The 17,102-nt window shown below is 41.6% G+C and overlaps 1 protein-coding gene across 1 annotated transcript in view; it reads left to right on the top strand.

Annotated features, from left to right (window-relative positions):
• Positions 1-17,102, top strand: part of ROBO1 (roundabout guidance receptor 1) — a 577,320-nt gene that overhangs the window by 333,394 nt on the left and 226,824 nt on the right. Inside the window, exon 4 of the mRNA XM_035116286.2 lies at positions 16,771-17,097. Coding sequence (XP_034972177.1) covers positions 16,771-17,097 — 327 coding nt within the window. The remainder of the gene's footprint in view (positions 1-16,770; positions 17,098-17,102) is intronic.

The raw sequence follows: 17,102 nt of genomic DNA, 5'->3' as shown, positions 1-17,102 counted from the left end.
CTAGGGAAAGCTTTGCTTGCACAGGAAGGACAGTAGTGTCATTAAATGTCATTCAGTTCACCAGAGGCAGTCAATGCTGTTCCCTCTAGACATTGTGGGCTACAGCTCCCAACAGCCCCAATCAGCATGGCCAATGGTCAGGGATGATGGTAGGTGGCAGCCACATTAACTACACCTGATGTGCCATGTAGCTTTCATAGATCATAAAATGTGGCTGTCTCACTTTCCTAGCTCAAGTTCTAAAAACAAGTAGTAGTAATATGTAGGAAAATGGAGGGAAATAATTGAGGAAGGGGGAGCATAGGCCTACACAACAATTCTGTGTTGTGAGAGCAGGACACTGATTTCCTTTATGCATGTAGGTGGTCCAATTTGTGCTGACCTTCCCATCAAGGGCAGGGTGGGTGGGGGCTCAATATCTCTTCAGGGAATCTTGGCTGGTCAGATAGTTATCTTATTGTACTCCTGCATAAATGTATGCATCCTGTATGCATGTAAGCTGTAGAAGGTTAGATCATAAAAGAATTGATGTTGTTCAGTGCACCTTTCTGGCACTGGCAGAGGAAGGGGGGCAGGGGAGCATACCGCCCCCCAGCAGTGCGATCCTGGTGGGGTGCAATCATGACTGCCCTCTGCCCGCACTAGGTGCCATGGCTTCAGGACACGTGCAAGCCACGGCCCTGCCTGCTCTCCGCCCCCCCCCCCCCCTGTGCTGGAGCATGAAGCTCCGCCACTGCTTTCAGGTATGCTTTTTCTTTGTTACAGGAACTATTTTAAAGGTAAAGGGACCCCTGACCATTAGGTCCAGTCATGGACGACTCTGGGGTTGTGGCACTCATCTCGCTTTATTGGCCGAAGGAGCCAGCGTACAGCTTCCGGGTCATGTGGCCAGCATGACTAAGCCGCTTCTGGTGAAACCTAAGCAGTGCACGGAAGCATTGTTTACCTTACCGCTGGAGCAGTACCTATTTATCTACTTGCACTTTGACGTGCTTTCGAACTGCTAGGTTGGCAGGAGCAGGGACCGAACAACAGGAGCTCACCCCCTCACAGGGATTAGAACCGCTAACCTTCTGACCGGCAAGCCCTAGGCTCTGTGGTTTAGACCACAGCACCACTCGCATCCTTGAAACTATTTTACCTGACCTTAAAAAAGAATCCCTAGTTCATTCAGGAGTAGTGCTGCCTTCTGGACAGTGGCATTGCTACTGCTTACCTGGAGGCTGTGGAGGCAGGGCTGAACAGGTACACATCAGCAGGAACACTAACTTCACTCTGCGAGTACCACTCTACGGCCCTGACCTCAATGCCACCCTGCTCCATTTAGGTAAGTGGCAGTAAGCAGTGGCGGAGCTTCACCGGGGGAGGGGGTGGAGAACAGACAGGGCAGGGCTGGCGTGCATCCCGGGGGCAGGGCACACTGTCTGCAGGGGTGTTGTGCGCGTCCTGGGGGCATGGCGTGCCACCCGCAGGGGCATGGCACCCAGTGCAGGCGGGCGGGCAGCCAGCCATGATGGCTCCCCCCGCACTTCTCTTCCTCCGCCAGTGGCAATAAGGAATCCAGTTTAGTGGCACCTCCCTACCATGCTCACCACTCATGAGTTCAATGGTTCCTTGAAGAAAGCTCATCATTGAACAAACTACCTAGATATTTGTTGAGTTTTCTTCTCTTCCAGTTGCATTTATAGTGCATTCAGAAGTCTGAATTAAAACACTAACTTAGAGAAGGGCTATAAATCCTTCTACGTGTCAAGCCCTATGGTTAGTATTCTATTGTATTTTAATGTTCACATTATTTTTTAAATTAGTGTTCACATTGCCATATCATTACAAACTAATAATTCCTTTAAAAAAAAATAACAAAACCCCAGTAATGTTAGAAATAAATGTGTAGCAAACTTGCTGAACAGATTTTCCAGGGCATTCCCAGTTTCGTAGGAAATGCAGTGGGGACATTACTCTGTTTATTTATTCCAGGGTAAGAAATGTCCGTGAAGAAGTGTACATGGATTCTCAAGAGGGTCAGTAGAGCTGGTGACTGAATTATTTTGGTTTATCTTTTTAAAAAAACTTACTCGCTCTGTATTTTAAGGATATAGAGTGGTCTTAAATGAAAAAAAGCAGGTTCTATTTCACCTCTTTAGTCAGTGACAAGAAATGGTGCTGATTTCTGTCAATGCTTCTTTGTTTGGCATGGCTCGTATTAACAAAGGATCGTTCTCAATGTGTCTTTGCTTCCCACACTGAAGGCAGGACCGCATAGCAAAAATAAAGCATTGGAATAAACATCTGGATTTATTTGAACACATAATGTACTAGTTACGTAGTAATAGTGCTTCACCCTTTCCTGAATGCTTGTAGTGGCTTCCCTTGGACTCTTGTGGGCTGTGGCATGCCAGTGGAAAAAATGTTCTTTAAGTAAGGTACATAATGTTGTTCCAAAGACAAGAGTTCTGGTTTTAATTAGTAGTAATGCATGAGTTGTTGAATTAATTTTATTTGTATTAACGAAGAACAGCAGTAGTTTATTGTTATTGATGTATATAGATGAACAAATACCTTAGAATATATAAGGGCAAACAATAATATACTTAATACTGTTTACCACTGAGGAAAAAGGTAGGTGTTCTTTTTTTAAAAAAACCCCACTCTGGTTTATTTATTGATTCAAATTTATATTCTACCCTGAGCCAGAATGAACCAATGTGAGTGTCAAAATAATTACTTTGATCAGAATCGAATAGCTCTCCCCCCCCCCTGTTTTTACATTTCCAAAATGCAGGTTTTCAGATTTTGGTACATTTGTATGCTTTGTCTTTTTTCATATGTGGGATGCATTTGCATATCACACAAAATTATTCTAATTTGGGCCTTTCAACCATCTCTTGGTATCAGGGCCGTCTTAAGAATATTGGGCGCCCTGGCGCGAAGATCGCTCCGGCGCCCCCCCCCCCCGTTTCCCACCACGGCTGTCTGGCGGCCCAGCACCCCCCTGGCGCCCTTGCCTTAGAGCCGGCCCTGCTTGGTGACTTTCCGTCATAAAGAGCAGCACTGGATTGCCCTGTCTAGTACAGTTACCAGTACTGCTCAGGGCTGAGTCAAGACATTACTGCCTAACATGGTCTGGTTGTTCAAAAAACAACCACACCGGCAGTTTACTCTTGTTGCAACACTGGTAATGCAGCAGAGCCATCCACCACAGCTGATGGCACAAACTATCTTAGGGGGCAAAGGAAAATATGTGAGGGTGTGTGCACACTTTGCCTCTTAGCATTTGCTACCTACGGCAGCTGCCTCAATCTGGCTCATGGTAGGCCTCACCCTGCTATTAATTGCTAAAGGTATAAAATGTCAAAATTTGGGTTCATCTTTGTGGCTTAACTGCATATCTGATTCCTCTGATTTGGACATACATTCACCAAGAACTACGTTCAGGGATTATTGTTTGGGATTCCAGACTTTGTTATGGCATCTCAATGAAAAAATAGGTCTAAATAGTATTAGTTCCTAGAAGAAAAACAAATAGGCAGCTAGACTTTGATGGAAAAACCATTAGATTCCATATTTTCACCTGTTAAGCCCAGCTGTTCATTGTGGGACTGTTTTCCCCTGTATGTTTAAAGAGCTCAGTTTTCACTACAGTCAATAGAGGAAACTATAAGCTAGTTGATGTGAACAATAGCTGGGTTTACAAGATATGTGGTAAGGGATGCCTCATTTTGGATGGCAAAACTATATTTTTAATGTCTTCTCCTTATGCTATATTGAGTTCTTGTGGTATCTTATAAACTGGTCATTATACTTTCTGTGCAAACTTGACTAATAGAGAGGTCGATTGACACCATCTGTCTATGGAATCCACAGCCGCTCTCAAAACCTCTGGTTCATTTTTCAGTAGAAATGCATTCTTTATGCTTAATCTCCCCATCACATCCCCCAACCCCTGCCATCCCTCCAATGTTTAAAGTGGGGATTCTTGTTTGTATTACACATTATTTTATACAGATGGTAACCGGACGTGCAAAACGGGGGGTGGGGGGAAGAGTTGAGATAATTAAATGTGTTGTGCAGATTCTCTATATAATCTGATATGTTGGCACATGTTGCATAGGCAGTAAGAAAACCCTGGGGCAATCTGGACATAAATAAAATGGTGGTAGCTCATTTTACAGATAATTCCCTTTAACTATTCTGTTCTTTTGGGAAAAAAACATGATGTGGGGGTGTAAATTCTTTCAGTGGATTGTGCATTTAGTCCAGATATGCTAGGGTGTTTTAAAGACCTTTGCCTGGTTTAATAACAACCAGTTTAACTGAAGCAGTATGTTAGAATGGTTTAATCTTTATTTACAGCACGGTTATTGCTAAAAGACAGTAAAGAAATCCTATATTGATAGGATTGATATATTGATATCGGACACGACTAAATGACTAAACAACAACAACATATTGATAGAATGACTCTAATTGCTGAGCAGTCATTTTATGGATGATCACTACATGTACTTTGTTATTAGATGCCCAGTTCCACATAAAACATTATGAAGCAATTTAACAAAAATATGGTTTCTTTTTCTTTCTTTTTTACTATACTCTCTCTCTCTCCAGAAATCATGCACTTTGAAAACTCTCATGCCTCTTCTTCCAGAATGGTACAACAGAAAGATTTCTATCATACTTCTTGTTTTAGAATTTTGGACATCCATTGAAGCTGATTGGTAGTAGGACTGACAAAAGGAAGTGCTCCATATGTAACTTAAATAGCCCTACATTTGGTGATTGCCTCTAGGTTAGATGGCTTTTAAAAAGAATTAAACAAGTAATGAAAATGGTCTATCAAGGACTTAATCAGCATATATTAATACAGCCCTGTATGTTCAGAGTCAGATTAAATTGTCTCAATCCATTGCAAAGTTAAGAAAAAGAAGAGAGCTGAGTGGGAAGCGTGTCTTCTCAAAGAAAGGTATCCTTGGGGAAAGAATAAACCAGATCAGCCTTTTGTTTGATCTAGTGGTAGAGCATCTGCTTTTCATGCAGTCGGTTCCAGGTTCAATGGGGGAAAAAACCCTGCCTGAAATCTTGGAGGTCTCTGCCAGTCATTGTAGCCAGTACTGAGCCAGATAGACCAGTGTTCTGACTCTGTATAAGGCAGATTCCTATGTTGCTCTGACATTTACTGTCATCGCTTAGTGCAGAAATCAAAGCTTGTTATTGCTGCTGGATTATTGTGGGTTTTGCAAATACCAGCCGAATTTGTACAGTGGTACCTCGGGTTGCGGAACCAATCCATTCCAGGGTGCCGTTTGCACTCCGAAAAGTCCACAACCCGAGCGGCGCTTTTGCGCATGCGCGAAAGCGCAATAGAGTGCTTTTGCATATGCACGAAGCACGCAGAATGCTTCTGCACATGCGTGAAACGTGCAGAACACTTCTGTGCATGCGCTCATGGCACAACCCAGAAGTAAACACTTCCGGGTCCGCCGCATTCACAACCCAGAAGAATGCAACCCACAGCGGACGCAACATGAGGTATTGATTCACTAAAGTATGCTAAAGGCTTGTGACAGTCTTTCTTGGCTACTAATGATTATGGTAGACTACTGAGCAATTTGGAAACTGCTGGTATTGCTAGTAGTAGGAATATGGGGTGTTGTGTCAGCAAGTGTAGAATCTCCACTGTCATTGTGGGTTGTATTAAGGCCAGCAATGAGCTAATACAAACTGCCATGGTTACACATTGACAATGCTTTCAGTGTCTAGAATTTTGCTGTTTTGTGCTATTATATTACACACTGTTCTAATTAATTTTAAATATACCTACATATAAATAGTGGTGTTAAACTAGATATTGGATTTATCCAGTTTCGCTAGGTAAAAATCATTATAAAGTTCTTAACCAATAAAAGAGCTGGTTTGATGGATAGGCAAAGCAAGCAGTTCCAGTGCACATGCTCAGTTTATCAATGCTAATAAACTTAAGAATGTCTCTAGACTACATCTAATTTATTTGATCTGACTTATTTTCTAGGAGTATCACTTGCCTTTTTCTAGTAGAATCGACATAATAGTGACCAGTAGACTAACTAGTTTGGGACAAAAGCAGAATTTCAGGGTGAGGCTTTATATTTTCACTCAGAAGTCAGACCCATTGACTTCAATGGAACCTCTGTAGGGGCAAGTGTGTACAGTATTGCAGCATTTAGTGTACTTTCAGATGTGATAAATTCCACCCTGGATTGAACTGTTTGTTCCAGTTTGTCATAACATAATGTTATTAGTTGCTCTACAGTACAGTGGAACCTCTTATGTCATAACTGCCAAGTCCCGGTTAGAAAAATACGGGATCAGCAGCGCAGGCACCGGAAGTCGCTTCTACGCATGTCCAGACATGCGTAGAAGCAACTTCTGGTGCCGGCACTGCCCGATTTCCGGTACCCATGCATGGGCAGAGCGGCACCAGAAGAAATCCGGGGGAATTATGGGATATTTCGCCATTCGGGATGACAGCGGGAAACGGGAGACTTGGCAGCTATGTGTTACGTACGGGATCTATTCCGGAGGCCCGTCCATAACATGGAACTTATGCAAGCTGAAGTGCTGCGTCTGCGCACACGCATGGTGCAATTTAGCGCTTCTGCGCATGCGCAAGCGGCAAAACCTGGAAGTAGCCCATTCTGGTATTCCAGGTTGCCAAGGGAAGAAACACAAAAACATGTAACCTGAAGCAGACGCAACATGAGGTATGACTGTACAATGAAGTTATTATCACTTGGTCACTGACTCTATTGTTAAGAAAATAAGATTTCAGTACTGTATACAAGGCACTCAATATATGTCATAGGACTCATGTGCACTGATGGGTATCTGTTAATGCATGTGACACATTGCTTAGATTAGAATACAGTCATACCTCAGTTTAAGTACACTTCAGTTTGAGTTCTTTCAGTTTAAGTACTCCGCAGACCCGTCTGGATTAATCCACTTTTCATTACTTTCCATGGGAAAGTTCACTTCAGGTTAAATACGCTTTAGTTTAAGTACTCCATGGACCCGTCTGGAACGGATTAATCCACTTTTCATTACTTTCAATGGGAAAGTTCGCTTCAGGTTAAGTCGGCTTCAGGTTAACTACAGACTTCCGGAACCAATTGTGTACTTAAACCGAGGTACCACTGTACAGTCAAACCTCGGTTGTTGAACATAATCCGTTCTGGAAACCCATTCAGCTTCCACAACGTTCAACAACCAGGGCGCGGCTTCCGATTGGTTGCAAGAGCTTCCTGCACTCAAGCGGAAGCTGTGTTGGACGTTTGGCCAAAAAACGTGTTCGGGAGCCGGGATGTTCCAAAACGGAGCTGTTCAGAAACCGAGGTTTGACTGTATTGCTGAGAATAGTTGCTATGATCAAAAGAGAATTTGGTACGCACCATCTGCCGTGTGACTTCTTCAGCAGTATTAAAACTCCATAATTTTTGCTGGAGCTCTAATAGTTCAGAACAATATATTAGGTGGTGCTTTTCAGTTTATGAAGATACAAGTGGGGAGTCACATGTTAGTCTAAGCTCTATGGAGGAAGGAATCAAATTATTTCACCATCATAACAATAAATAAATTATGTTGGTTTCATGAAGCTGACAATACCCAGTTAACTTTTTCACCCTGGCCTTATTCTGGCACTCTAACAACTGTACACTACTACCGGTATTGCATTTTTTTAAAATGTTGATCAGGAAATTAGAGTTAACAACAACATTTTAGTTTTGCTACCAGCAAGTTAAAATAAAATGACTTTCCTACCAACATATTAAAACAAAATGACTTCTTTTAAATTAAAAAAGAAGTGATATATTTGTGCATTAGATGCTTAAGGAAACTTAATGATTATATGCAACTAAAATTTGACTCAGTTGAGCTTATCATTTCCACTTTAATATGGCAGCAGCTTATGATAAAGATTTAATTATTTTAAAATGCACATGCCCTCCAATTCTCTTTAGTGTTTTTTGACTCTGGGCCTTCTCAGATTTCAGAATACTCAATGTTTGAAATTTGCCTCTAAACTAATGTGCAAAACAATCTGTCAGCATTACTCTGTTCAGCAGCCTTCCAATACACTGAAAGGCATTCCCTTTCCCCAAATCAAATTCTAAATATAGCATTTAATGTGCTTGCTTCTTTCAAGTCTGTCTAATATAAGTCCTAGTGTTACTACTGAGATCCAAATCTTTATTTCATGCCTTCCTCTTTGATCAAAAATATACTTCTCTTTAGAGAAATTAATAATTAAAAATTATACAGAAATTTTGTTCAAATTAATAAAATAATGCACTAAGCCAAAGTACTAGAGGAGCGACTGAGTAAAAGAAAATTTTATATTTCTGCAGTTCCCATTCCAAGTGATCCCCAGCAGCAACTAAATTTTGAAAGCTTTTTTGTTATACTATTCATTTAGATTACAGACTCTTTTAGGGTGTGGTTATGTTGATTTACCTGTGAAAGCATCACACCTTTTATTCTTTTTGTGCCTCATTAACCTGGTGCTCACTAATGCTTCATGAATGTTGGGAAAGTTGACTTTAAGGTTTCAATATGACTGAGGTTGACTGCATTCCTTCAGGGATTTGTTACTAATCCTTTAAAAGGCTGTTTGAAATATTTTGTTTTCTGAAAGTATAAATGTCTTCACAAAATTACCCCTAAAATTTTGCCTTGGTACTTTTTGTTATAGGAGCTAATAACTCACACAAACCAAAGCTCTTCAACTATCATCTTTGACTCTGACTATTATCTATTAGTTTTTAAAAGCTTCAGAGGATGTTTGAGTATGTCAAACAAGAAAACACAAGCACTGCCCAAAGATGCATGACAGGTTCTTGAGGAATTTTCTGAAAAGGAGTTCATAAGTTGTGCTTCATATTATATTTTATATTTTACCATAGCACATAGGTATGCACTGTACTAGTAATCTATTTCTCTAACTGTGAAACCTATGGATATTTGTTCAGAAGTATGTCCAGGTAAGTTTGTAAACATAACCATTGTAAGTGACTAAACTGAAAGCTAATTTAAGTTTTTACACAGCTGTAAACATTTTACAACAAAAGTCCTAAAGTGAGAGGCAGGTTGAATGGGAGTGATGGTGAACTATGAGGGTATGCTGGGCATGGCACCAATATCTCTCTATACTGAATCCAACGTGCTTTGCATAGAAAAAGGTCCAAGTTCAATCCCTGATGTCTTCAGGTATGTTTGGTAAACACTCCCATCTTAAACCCTGAGGGATCTATTGCGGGTTAGTGTTGACAATGCTGAGCTTGATGGACCCAGTCCCTACATCAGGCATCCCCAAACTGCAGCCCTCCAGGTGTTTTGGCCTACAACTCCCATGATCCCTAGATAACAGGACCAGTGGTCGGGGAAGATGGGAATTGTAGTCCAAAACATCTGGAGGGCTGAAGTTTGGGGATGCCTGCCCTACATCATGCTGGCTCTCTGAAATTTATGTAGATTTGAAAGTCCTTTCTCCCCAAAGTATATATGACACTTTTGAAGCTGAGTAGCATAAGATATCTGGGTGCACTGCTTCATGTTTCAGGAGGATTGCAGCCTAAGAGCCAATGCCTTTGTCCAGATATTAACATGCACAGTGATACCTTGCAAGACGAATGTCCTGCAAGACTTAATTTTTCGCAAGACGAATGCGTCTTGCGATGTGATGGTGACTCGCAAGACGAATTCAATCGTGGTTTACCATAGGAATGCATTGAAATTTAATTAATGCGTTCCTATGGGCAAAAAAAGAAATGCATTCCTATGAGAAAACTGCGATTCGCAAGATGAATTTTTCGCAAAACGAATTGACTCACGGAACGAATTAAATTCATCTTGCAAGGCACCACTGTAAAGAGCAAAACTTAATCAGTTATATACAGTAGACTATTATATAAAAAAGTGGCTATTTTTGCACACATAGCAAGATTTTATTGTGCTGATTATTTAGAAACACCAAGAGGCACCACCTCAGGGTGAGGAGCTTTTTGGGGGCCCTGAATAATTATTTGGTGGAGCCCCCACAATGCACAGGGGGACGGAGGTGGCAGAGCACGGAGTTGTGGCTTCCATGCCAGACTTCTCCTCCTCCTGCAACCGCTGGGGAAAGATGTCCTGGCTGTTCCCAACATTGTGCGTGCAGTGCATGGCGCTTAGAGTGCTTGACATGTGTGACACTCAAGGCACACTATGCTCAGCGTGCATCATACACAGGGAGCTCAGGGTGTAGCGCTCGGGGTGTGTGACACTCAGGGAATGCAGTATGCTTGGTGCAACCTCAGTAGAAGCCAGGACCTCTTCCCCCGGCAGCTGCAGGAGGAGAAGAAGCCAGAGCTTGGGATGCTTGGCACATGGGTGTGAGACCCAACACACACGCGACACCAGTGCCCCCAATCTGCTTAGTAAGTTGGCGCATATGGAGACAATAGTCCTGACACTGGAGAAGTTTTAAAAGTAGGACACAGAGAATACTAGTGTGATTTATAAACAGAGTCAAGGAAGCTTAAAAGAAGTAAGAAGGCTGTCTTTAAAATATTGAACACTTGTCCAAATGAGGGGAAATAAGGGAAAAACAAACTTTGGCAAAAAATATATATATAAGGAGACAATAAGTAGAAATAATTCAAGGAGCACATTGGGAAAACAAGGATCATCAACAACAAAAAACACGTTAAAATGCATTAGTAGGTGAAAACTGACCTGGAAGACGGTTGAACTTCTAGAAAACTATAATAATTAATAATAATAATAATAATAATAATAATATAATATAATATTATAATGGGCGGCTTCCAACAAAACATTAAAATACAGGAATCCATCAAACATTAAAAGCTTCCCTAAACAGGGCTGCCTTGAGATGCCTTCTAAAGATCTGGTAATTGTTGTTCTCTTTGACCTCTGGTGGGAAGGCATTCCACAGGGTGGGTGCCACTACCGAGAAGGCCCTCTGCCTGGTTCCCTGTAACTTGGCTTCTCGTAGCGAGGGAACCGCCAGAAGGCCTTTGGCGCTGGACCTCAGTGTCGGGGCAGAACGATGGGAGTGGAGACGCTCCTTCAGGTATACTGGACTGAGGCTGTTTAGGGCTTTAAAGGTCAACACCAACACTTTGAACTGTGCTCGGAAACGTACTGGGAGCCAATGTAGGTCTTTCAGGACCGGTGTTATGTGGTCTCGGCGGGTGCTCCCAGTCACCAGTCTAGCTGCCACATTCTGGGTTAGTTGTAGTTTCCGGGTCACCTTCAAAGGTAGCCCCACGTAGAGCGCATTGCAGTAGTCCAAGCGAGAGATAACTAGAGCATGCACCACTCTGGCGAGACAGTCCGCGTGCAGGTAGGGACTCAGCTTGCGTACCAGATGGAGCTGATAAACAGCTGCCCTGGACACAGAATTGACCTGTGCCTCCATGCACAGCTGTGAGTCCAAAATGACTCCCAGGCTGCGCACCTGGTCCTTCAGGGGCACAGTTACCCCATTCAGGACCAAGGAGTCCTCCACACCCACCCGCCTCCTGTCCCCCCCAAACAGTACTTCTGTCTTGTCAGGATTCAATCGCAATCTGTTAGCCGCCATCCATCCTCCAACCGCCTCCAGACACTCACACAGGACCTTCACCGCCTTTACTGGTTCTGATTTGAAAGAGAGGTAGAGCTGGGTATCATCCGCATACTGATGAACACCCAGCCCAAACCCCCTGATGATCTCTCCCAGCGGCTGCATATAGATGTTAAAAAGCATGGGGGAGAGGACAGAACCCTGAGGCACCCCACAAGTGAGAGCCCAGGGGTCTGAACACTCATCCCCCACCACCACTTTCTGAACACGGCCCAGGAGGAAGGAGCGGAACCACTGTATGACAGTGCCCCTAGCTCCCAAGCCCTCTAGACGGTCCAGAAGGATGTTATAGGGAGTCAAAGGTGTGCTGAAGGAGGACAAATGAAATTATAGAAAGGCTGACTGAATTGTTTTGCATCTGACTTCATGTAGGACAGATCCCTGTGCCTGAACTAACTTCAGATTTCTCCATATGCTCACAGGCTAACCTACCTCACAGAAGTGTTGTGTAGATAAAATGGGGTAATCCTCCCTTATACTACCCTGAGGGTATAAATGTAAGAAATAAATGTGCATGTTGTTGTTGTTGTTTAGTCGTTTAGTCGTGTCCGACTCTTCATGACCCCATGGACCATAGCACGCCAGGCACTCCTGTCTTGCACTGCCTCCCGCAGTTTGGTCAAACTCATGTTCGTAGCTTCGAGAACACTGTCCAACCATCTTGTCCTCTGTCGTCCCCTTCTCCTAGTGCCCTCAATCTTTCCCAACATCAGGGTCTTTTCCAAGGATTCTTCTCTTCTCATGAGGTGGCCAAAGTATTGGAGCCTCAGCTTCACGATCTGTCCTTCCAGGGAGCACTCAGGGCTGATTTCCTTAAGAATGGATAGGTTTGATCTTCTAGCAGTCCATGGGACTCTCAAGAGTCTCCTCCAGCACCATAATTCAAAAGCATCAATTCTTCAGCGATCAGCCTTCTTTATGGTCCAGCTCTCACTTCCATACATCACTACTGGGAAAACCATAGCTTTAACTATACGGACCTTTGTTGGCAAGGTGATGTCTCTGCTTTTTAAGATGCTGTCTAGGTTTGTCATTGCTTTTCTCCCAAGAAGCAGGCGTCTTTTAATTTCGTGACTGCTGTCACCATCTGCAGTGATCAAGGAGCCCAAGAAAGTAAAATCTCTCACTGCCTCCATTTCTTCCCCTTCTATTTGCCAGGAGGTGATGGGACCAGTGGCCATGATCTTGGTTTTTTTGATGTTGAGCTTCAGACCATATTTTGCGCTCTCCTCTTTCACCCTCATTAAAAGGTTCTTTAATTCCTCCTCGCGAGGAGGAATTAAATGTGCATACTTAAATGTGCATAATTAAATGTGCATACTTAAAAAAAAAAACTTTCCCTACAGCTCTCAACAACACTAAATGATACAATCACTCCCTGAAAAAAAATGCATGTATGTGTTCTAGATGCTACCTTTGCTTTTTACCTAAGATTATATATGGTTGCTAACTGCTATAATGCGTAGCAACATCTAATAGTCAGATTTCTATACAGATAATGGACCTTTCACATTGGGCTAATCCAGGCATCCCCAAACTTCGGCCCTCCAGATGTTTTTGACTACAGTTCCCATCTTCCCTGACCACTGGTCCTGTTAGCTAGGGATCATGGGAGTTGTAGGCCAAAACATCTAGAGCGCCGCAGTTTGGGGATGTCTGGGCTAATCCTTATTGTTTAATTTATTGGTTATAGCAGGTGATTGACACAATTTTAGGTATAAAAACATGTTGTTGTGTTCTTTTTGGTTCAATACTTTAACTTTATTATACATCCCTAAACAAATCTTGTTTGTGCAAGCATGTGGTTCAATAGCACAATTACTTCTTGCGTAATTTACCCAGAGTTATGCTACACTTTCAACAGATGTTTCATTTTTAGATTTGACAGATTATAAAACTAACTTTCCCCCCTTCCAGATACTAGTTTGGAGATTTTATTCTCCCATATAGACAGAATTATGAACAGATTGTTTTAGAAGTTCAAGATCTGAATTTTAACTTTAAGATGGACATGAAAAATTCACACCACCATTCTACCCATTATTCTTCCATTTAATATAATGTATATTAATTGCTTATTATTTGTTTTTTGGGGGACCCTAATTATTTTGGATTTAAACAATCTGGTTAAACTAGTAAGTGCCCATCTTACACTATGCAGCCCGTTCTCCTCGTTAAAAGCTGGCTGTGTGGTGGTATTACGAATGTTAAACATATGTCTGATATTAACAATTCTTAAAATATTAAATATTCACAGTAGATGCATGTGGCCATAAGTGGTTAACAAGACTTTCAATTGGGCATTATACATTGTGTAAACGTTGGAAGCAGCTGACCTTTTGTATCCCTGGTGTTTCCTGAACTGGGTTTCATATCCTGTTAATAAATAACATTAAGAACATATAGACAGTTCTGACATTTCACTTTTCCAGGAAAATAGAATGAGATTACAATTACAGATTTATTTTAAAAGCTTTCTTTAACAAATGCATGTCTGTATGCATGTAAGGAGAAGCTGCATAATTTATCAAGAACGTGAATGTATACCAGTTACACTGAAAAGAGGCAGAGCTTTGGTTGCAACTGTCACTTGCAAGTGTATTAAAAAAATCATTTTTAGCACCCCATACTACTTGGGAGTTTATTTTACATATGTACAGCGGTATCTCTAGTTGCAGATACGATCCATACCAGGGTGCCGTTGGCACCCCGAAAAGTCCGCAACTAGAGCGGCACTTCTGCGCAAGCTCGGAGCGTGATAGAGCACTTCTGCGCATGCGTGAAACACGTAGAACGCTTCTGTGCTTGTGGCAAAACCCGGAAGTATACACTTACGGGTTTGCCACGTTCGCAAGCCGAAAAGATGCAACATGAACCTAACGCAACATGAAGTATGACTGTACATCTATTAGGCAGCTTCCCAGTCATATAAGAAGATGTGAATGCTTTTTACTGTACAGTGGTTATTTCTGTCAGAAAACACGATGGTGACAATGTTTCTGTGGGGGGTATTGTCAGCATTGCTTGTGTAGGTTCTCTGCTTGTGTTCCTTTGGTGGTGAGAGATGTTGGGGCTGGCCTAGGATGTGGTTGTTCCTTTGTGGTTGGCTGTGGTGGTCACCCCACCCCACCCCACCCCCACCCACCCTCCCCCCATCTACCTCTCTTCCCCTTTTCTTCCCAATGTCTCAACAAATGAAACTGAATTGTAAAACTGTTATGAGAGACATTGCACATATCTTTGTAAACCAATAAAACCTTTAATAAAAAAAGAGAAGCATTCAGAAAACACTTGTAGGTGAAATGATTTGGAGACAACTTTTGGAGATGAGTAATTTGAGTTGCACATAACAGATGATATATAATACATGTCATACTCAGAGTAGAACCATTGGGATCCGTGGAATTAAGCTCATTGATTTAAATTGTGGTATGATTTATTTTGATACCACCAATTGCCATGAATGATATAATTGCAGCTTTTGTCTTCGTTTGAATCTAAAAAGTGATAGCGTTAGTTTTTAAAAACAAGATGTACTTCCTAGTATTTGCTTACTTCCTAGTGCACTCCAATATTTTCACACCTAGTGCACTATCTGGTCTGTTCATATCTGGGCTCATGTGAACCAAAGATGTTCTGGCTCGCATGTCATGCTTCCAACCAGTCTGTTGCACCTGCTCTCAAACAGCCCCTTTGTATTTAAAAACCAACTGAGGAAATTAAATTTTGTCAGAATCTTGGTATTAGTTTGCAAATGAATTGTGTGAAGTCGATCAGTGTTATGTACACAGTAATTGCTCTTTTAACCAAAGGCTCTGAATATTTGGCATGCTATATCTTTCATTCTGAGATGTGAAATTTATACTAAAGCAGGTTGTGCAAGTTTGTTAGTTTCCTCTATTGCAGTGATTATCAGCTTTTAGAAGGAGAAATGTGGGTTCTTTGTAGATAAAGTATGTAACTAATAAGTATTGTGTTTCTGTGTTCACCAACTAACCCTTCTGGGACAGATCTCTGACAAGAAAATTACAGGATTTGTGCCCTTTGCAAGATTTATGTTGATACATAAAGTTGCTTCTACTAAATAAAACACAAATTGGAACTTAAATAACTTGACTATAAGGATAGAAATTAAAAGTATAGCTGTGGAAAAAGATTACTCAGATGTCAAAGCTGTTACATCCCCTCTGGCGGCTGTCATCAAATTTGTGGTTAATGCGTTCTATGTGCCACTCTTCTCTTCATGAAAAATACAGCACACTACAATTTAAGGAATTTTATGGAATGTTTCAGATAAGAGTGACTTTATTACAGCACTTAGGTGGAAATATATTCACAGGCAGTTCCTTGTGTTTTGTCTCTCTCTCCCCTTAACGCCACCCCACTTTATGCATGAAGAAAATCTGCATTTTTGCAGTCTCCTCATGCAATCCATCTTTCTGGAAGGTTTCAAACGACTGCCTGACTGAGTATGGAACAGTGGGGTCACAAAATTAGAAGCCAGTTTGTGTTAATGCCCCGGTTTTGTTCTGGAAGTTAAAATCATCCATGATTGTCTTTCCTTTAGGAGGCAGCTGAAAATAGTACTCTTTAAAAGATACTTTGATCAAAATGTGCTGAATTTTTGGAGATGTGTATTTATATATTCAAGACAGGAGTGCCTGGCATGCTCTGGTCCATGGGTCATGAAGAGTCAGACACGACTAAACGACAACAATTTATATATTGCTTCCTCATTTTCACTGACTTCATTGATTTCATGAATGTATTGATCTTATGTTAACAGTACAGCAATACTACAAGCAACCAATTAATTCTTAAAGTATTGTACTGCCTTTAAATATTTACTGTGAACTGCTTCAAAACTCTGGCAAGCATGTTAAATAGCAATAAATATATTGTAAATGCTAATTTGGAAGAAAATATAATTGCCCATAAACGTAATAAAATCTTACCAACTAGATGACATCAAGCTTAACTATACAAATAACCAGGAAGTACTTGTTGATTTTCAAGTGCACCATTTTAAATCCAAGCCACCGCATTTCCATTACATCTTGACAAGAAGTAGAATTTAAATTTTTATTCACATTTATCCTCTTTAGGTTCCCGTCTTCGCCAAGAGGATTCCCCACCTCGCATTGTTGAACATCCTTCAGATCTAATTGTTTCTAAAGGAGAACCAGCAACTTTGAACTGTAAGGCTGAAGGCAGGCCAACACCAACTATTGAATGGTACAAAGGAGGAGAAAGGGTTGAAACAGACAAAGATGATCCTCGTTCTCATCGGATGTTGCTGCCAAGTGGATCTTTATTTTTCTTACGAATAGTTCATGGCCGCAAAAGCAGGCCTGATGAAGGAGTCTATGTCTGTGTAGCAAGGAATTACCTTGGTGAAGCTGTGAGCCACAATGCATCGCTGGAAGTAGCAAGTAAG

The sequence above is a fragment of the Zootoca vivipara genome, chromosome 4 (assembly GCF_963506605.1).
Source record: "Zootoca vivipara chromosome 4, rZooViv1.1, whole genome shotgun sequence".
Classification (NCBI taxonomy): Eukaryota; Metazoa; Chordata; class Lepidosauria; order Squamata; family Lacertidae; genus Zootoca; species Zootoca vivipara.
The sequence above is the reverse complement of the archived record's forward strand: the minus strand, read 5'-3'. Positions and strand labels throughout refer to the sequence as shown.